This window comes from Melopsittacus undulatus, chromosome 9, assembly GCF_012275295.1.
Source record: "Melopsittacus undulatus isolate bMelUnd1 chromosome 9, bMelUnd1.mat.Z, whole genome shotgun sequence".
NCBI classification, from domain to species: domain Eukaryota; kingdom Metazoa; phylum Chordata; class Aves; order Psittaciformes; family Psittaculidae; genus Melopsittacus; species Melopsittacus undulatus.
Window position 1 is genome coordinate 35,868,269 of NC_047535.1, and position 5,960 is coordinate 35,874,228.

At 59.9% G+C, this 5,960-nt stretch overlaps 1 protein-coding gene across 1 annotated transcript; it reads right to left on the bottom strand.

The window, feature by feature from the left end:
• Positions 1-208: 208 nt before the first annotated feature.
• Positions 209-3,420, bottom strand: LOC101876728 (guanine nucleotide-binding protein G(t) subunit alpha-1). The gene is made up of 8 exons (XM_005149443.3): positions 3,217-3,420; positions 1,977-2,019; positions 1,685-1,826; positions 1,455-1,612; positions 1,249-1,377; positions 1,033-1,162; positions 793-946; positions 209-587 (listed from the first exon to the last, which is right to left on the bottom strand). Exons 1-8 carry the CDS (start codon positions 3,320-3,322, stop codon positions 397-399), a joined length of 1,053 nt encoding a protein of 350 aa, XP_005149500.1. The 5' UTR covers positions 3,323-3,420; the 3' UTR covers positions 209-396.
• Positions 3,421-5,960: the final 2,540 nt, after the last annotated feature.

A 5,960-nucleotide genomic window follows, 5' to 3' on the forward strand; every position in this document is an offset into this window, starting at 1 on the left:
GCACCCCAAGGGACCCCACAGGACCCCCATCATCCCTGGGGGCACTGGCTCCAAGGGGCACTCAGGGACCCCATCACCCAAGGGACCCCCAGTACTCCACAACTCCAGGGGATACCTATGGACCCTTAGTGCCTAAGGGATCTTCAGTAGCCCCCAGCTCCATGGGGTACCCAGGGACCCGCAGCACCCAGCATCACTGAGTGCCCTGTGTTGGTGGCTGGTGGGAGGACAGACAAGGAGGGGAAGTGGGGATGTGGACCCCCACCCAGGGGTGTTTCTGGGGCTGAGCCGGTCAAATACCAGGGTTTGGGGCAAGTGGAGGTGGGATGGGGGCAGCAGTGGGGCTGGACCCCCAGGGGAAGGGGGAGGCTGGGGACGGGGTGCTGGGCCTGGGGCTCAGAAGAGCCCGCAGTCCTTGAGGTTCTCCTTGATGATGATGTCGGTGACGGCGTCGAATACAAACTTGACATTCTCGGTATCAGTGGCGCAGGTCATGTGGGAATAGATTTCCTTCACATCCCGACGCATGTTCAGCTCCAGGAACTGCAGCTTGATGTAGTTGCCTGCATCCTCATAGGTGTTGGGACCTGATGGCACAGCCGTGAGCTGGGTCCTGTCCCCATGGGGTGTCACCGAGCACTCCCCCCGGCCAACCACACCATGCTTGGTTCATGAGCAAGGGCAGTGCTGCACCACTGCATGGGGTGCTGAGGACACCTGGTGGGTGTCTGCTGCAGGGTGCTGGCACCCAAGCCTTCACCAACCTGATGCAACAGCCGCTGACACACTCACCGTCATAGTCAGGGAAGCAGATGCTCAGATGGGCCTTCTTGATCTTCTCCAGGAAGACGTCCTTCTTGTTGAGGAAGAGGACGATGGAGGTCGTGGCAAAGTAGCGGTGGTTGCAGATGCTATTGAAGAGGTGCAGGCTCTCGTGCATGCGGTTCTGTGGAGGGACACAGCCCCGTGGTGACCCCCATGTCATGATAGGAGCAAAGCAGAGGGGGGTGTGGGATGGTGAATCTTCCTCACCACTTCATCATCCTCCACCAGGACCATGTCGTAGGCGCTGAGGGCCGCAATGAAGATGATGCAGGTCACCCCCTCAAAGCAGTGGATCCACTTCTTACGCTCCGAGCGCTGCCCCCCCACATCAAACATCCTGGGTAGGACAAGGATGGGGTCAGCACACCCCACACCCCCCCCAGCACTCCCTGACACCAGCCCTCCCTGCGGGCTTGACCCCACCTGAAGTTGAGGTCTTTGAAGGAGAACTGGGTCTCGATGATGCCGGTGGTCTTGACACGGGAGCGCAGCACATCCTGCTCCGTGGGGACGTAGCCAGGGGTCACCAGGCGCTCCAGGTCTGACAGGTAGCTGGCCGGGCACACGATGGGCATGAGCCATGGGTCAGTACCCCCAGGCCCCTCCCCAGATTCCTCCACCCCACGTACTAGCCGGCCGAGTCATTGAGCTGGTACTCGGAGGCACGGTCAAAGCAGGCTTGGATGCCTGCATCCTTCCAGAGCCGCCCAATGATGTCTGACATCTCCTTGGGCATGGTGCCCTCCTCGATGGTGTCCGAGAGGTGCAGCAGCTTGCGAGCATCATCCTACCAGAGACAGGGGCTCAGTGGGCTGGGGGACCAGGGGGACCCTCCTGCCCAGCCTGGGGTGCTCCTCACCTGGCGAGCTGTGTCCCCATACTGGATGTTGAGGGTGGACATGGCCCGCACGATGGACAGCATGGACTGCAATGTGTTGCTGTAGATGATGGCGATGAACTCCAGGCATTCCTCCAGTGAGTAACCATCCTGGTGGATAATCCTGGCCAGGGGGAAAAGCATGGGGCTGAGCTGGGCACCCATGAGTGCAGCATGGGGCTGGTGCCATGGGTCGGAGTTGGTACACCCCATTGCTGTGGTATGGGGAAGAGCTGGGCATGGTGAGCACCAAGTGTCACCCCTTGGCACTTACTTCATCTGCTTGACAATGGTGCTTTTCCCTGACTCACCTGCACCTGAGGGAACAAAACACAGGTCATGGCAGTCCCGGTGGCACAGACACCCCTGTGCTGGAGTTTCTGGTGCCAGGCAGGACTGGGGACACTGGTGGCAGTGCCAGGTCCATGGCTCAGGCAGGGGGATTACAGCCTGGTGCCAGTGGGCGTTAAGGTTGGCTTGAGCTGCTGTGGTTAATGGGATCTGCAGCGGCTCAGCCGGGATGTGCACGGAGGATATGGGGACATGGTGGCATCACAACCCCACCACTCACCACCCCATGCCCCAGGCCTATGGCTGAGCAGGGAGATGAGCCCTGGGCTGGAAGGCCAGTGATGGTACTGATAGCCCCACCATGTCCAGGGTACCCAGTCCTCAGGCACCACTGGGGCAACTGGGAGGGACTGGGAGGGACTTGCAGTAGTGTAGGGCTGCAGGGACAGGCAGAGTGCTGGTGTGGGCTGAATATGGGTGCCTAGGAGGAGGGGGGAGCTGGTTGGGGTGGTGGTGAAGGCTCTTGAGATGGGTTGATTGGGGGTTGAGGGACCTGGGAGTGGGGGAATACTGAGTTGGGTTTGGGAGATGCCTACAAGAGGGGAGATCTTGGGTTGGGCTGATGAGATGGGTTGTTGGGTTTGGGGAGCCTGGTGGGGTGTGTTCGTACTGTTGGTAGAGCTGCTGAGATGAACTGGTTATGGGGATCCTGGGAATGGGGAGCTCTTGGGGTGGGCTGGTCGGGCTTACAGGTTCCATGGGTGTGAGGAAACATTAAGGGGCTGTTGGGGTGAACTGGTTGGGTTTAGGGGTGCTGGGGGTGTCAGGAAAACATTAGGAGAATTTTAAGGTGGGCTGGTTGGGTTTAAGGGTGCTGGCGCATCAGGGGAAACACCGGGTGGGCTGTTGAGGTGGGTTTAGGACTGCCTGGGTGGTGAGGGTGCTGTTGGGGTAGGCTGGATAGATTTAGGGGTGCTGGGGGAATCAGGGAAACATTAGATAGGCTTTTGGTTTTAGGGCTGTTGTTGGGATGGGCTAGTTGGGTTTAGGGGTGTCAGAAGGTGTCAGAGGACAGGTAGTTGGGCTGTTTGGTTTAGGGGGGCTGTTGGGGAGGCCTGGTTGGGTTGAGGGGTGCCAGGAGGTGTCAGAGGGCCATTGGGAGGGCTGTGCAGGTAAGGTGCACAAAGGATGGGTATGCCCCCAGGGTGCTGTCCCCTCCATACCGAGCAGCAGCAGCTTCACGGTCCTGGCATCCTTCTCAGCATCCTCCTTGAGCTTCTTCTCCAGCTCCCGGGAGTGCTTCTCCTCAGCGCTGGCCCCGGCACCCATCCTCGGCCCCACGGCCCTGCAGCTCACCCGGTCCTTGAAGGTCAGTACCAGGATGGGCAGTGAGCTCCAGCCCCACACCGCCTCCAGCACCAGCCCCACACCGCCTCCAGCACCAGCCTCCCTGTGCCCACCACCACCGGCCACCAATGTGGGCCAAGGACTGGGCCAAGGTCCCCAGTGGCCACCTGGCTGGTGCTGCTCTCAGCACCCGGGCTTAAGCCAGGTGCCCCCCCTCGACCTGCCCAGATAAAGCCCCTTCAATCTGCAGCAGGCTGAGCTCAGCAATCCCAGGTTCCTGGTGTCAGCACTTCTGCCCATAGGGGTGCAAGGCAGCCAGCCCCTCACTTTGCCCTAACCCAGTGATCCAGCCACCCCTGGGGATGGGGGAGCCTCACCCAGCTCCAGCTCTGCTGGAGGGTTGGAGCTGGAGTGGGTCCAATGGGGACTGGCAGTGAGTGGAAAGGTTCCCATTGACCCACTTCACACTGGTCAACCCCTAGTGCTGGGCCAGTGCCAACAGCTCCCCATAGTGACCGATCCCAGTGTCCCCAGGGGCACCCACCAGTGATCAGATGCCAGCCGCAGTCACCCCACCCTGTGTCCCCAGAGCTCCTTACAAGACACTCCACCAAAGTCCTCCTGTGTGCACCCTTTAGTGTCCCCAGCACCCACTAGTACACTCCCAGTGCCACCAGGCCAGCACAGTGTCATCCTCTGAGTGTCCCCAGGTCAATATCCTCAGGGATGCCCGAACACCCTCCCCAGTGTTTCCGAGTTCCTCCTAACACTGCTCAGTATCTCAAGGAGAAATCCCAGTGTCATCCCAGTGTCCCCAAGCAATCCCAATCTTGCCCTTCAGTGTCCTCAGGACATACACTCCCTAAAGCCTGCCCCATGTCCAGAAGCAGCCCAGTGCCACCCGCTTGCTCCCACAGTAACCAAGGTGACCATTCTAGTGTTATCAGTGCTCCATCCCGCTCTCTTTATGACATCAGTTCCCTCACATGTCCCCAGAGCCCACCATTGCCACTGTGGGCACCCCAGTAAGACTCAGTGTCCCCAGGGAAACCCCAGTAACCTCCCAGTGTCCCCAGACCCTGGTAGGACTCCCCCAGTGTCCCCAGTACAGCCCAGTGCCCCCTTGCGCAGGCACCGGCCCCGTCCCCCCATTGCAGCTGCAACACCACAATTGGCCGCCAGAGGGAGAACGGACACAGCCCTGCGCCCTCCAGCGGGCCCAGTGCTACCCCACGTACAGCTCTGCACCCTGGAGCTCATCACCAGTCTCCCACTCCATGCTCCCGGTACCAAATATTGACTCCAAGTACCAAACCCTAATGCCTCAGTACTTCTGGTGCTCTCCATACCAACCTCCAGTGTCCCAGGACTATCTCCAATATAGCTCAGAGGAGCCTAGCACCATCCCCATTGCCTCCTGTACCAACCAAAACGTTCCCAGTACAGCCCAGTATCACCCAGTACCACTCGCAGTGCTCCCTGTAGAGTGTCCCACTGTCCCATGCCCTTACTACCACCAAGTAGCAGTTCCCAGTACCAAACCCTAGTGCCCCAGTACTTCCCCAGCGCTCCCAGTACTGACTGTGAGTGCCCCCAGTGCCTTCAGTAACACCCAGCCCTGGCCCAGCCTACCCCTGACACCCAGGTAGTACCACCCAGTACTGCCCTCCAGCACCCAGTGATCCCAGCTTCCCAATGGTCCCAGTGCTACCCTCGCTCCTGCCTGGCCCTAGCCCAGTGCTCTGCCCTCCCGGCAGGGCTCAGGAGCAGCGCTAAGGGATAACAGGATGGGGGCAGCAGCAGCATCCCGACAGAGCACAGGAGGCTCCAAGTCTGTCCCAAAGCCAGCGTTTATTTGGGGGACACTTGCTCAGCCCTGGCCACCCCTGTGCTTCCCATGTACAGCTATTTACAACCCTCCCAGCCCCTGGGTGCTGATGGATGGGTGCCCCAAACATCGGTGGGTACCTGGGCCAAAGCACCCATGTCTGTCTGCTCGAGGTCCTACCCTGGCACAGCCCCTTCTCCTTCCCTTCCCCACACACAGACCCTGGCTGAGCCCCACTGTGGCCTGGACTCCTGGGTCCTGTCTAAAGTGTCCCCTCTCCACTAAGCCTGCAAGGAGAGGGCCCAGGCCACACACCCTGCCCCACAGACCCCTTCTCCTAGGCTTGCCTGGAGGGATGGAGCTTCCCCATGGAAAGCACTTGCTCCTCAATAACCAGGTAGGGAAACTGAGGCACGAAGCTTCAAGGGTCGTGCCCAGCTTGCACAGGCAGACCTTGTCCAATGCTCCCTCTCCCCTGCCTCACCCCCCTCCTTCACCAGGGCATTACCTGCTCCCACAGAAGCAACTCCAGGCCCTGCATCCCATTCCCAGCTGCGGGATGTGGCCACAGTGCTCTCCGCACACCAGGGTCCTGGGGCAGGAAGGAAGACAATGATGGTTGCTGTGGCCACCCAGGGGTCCCTAATCCTCCTTGGGGCTGACAGGGGGGTCACATCACCCCAGTGACTATGTACAACCTACAAATAAATACCCCCTCCCGTGGGAGTGGGGAGCACATGTGTCTGCGTGTGTGTGTGCATGGATGTGTATATATATATATTTATTTATAGA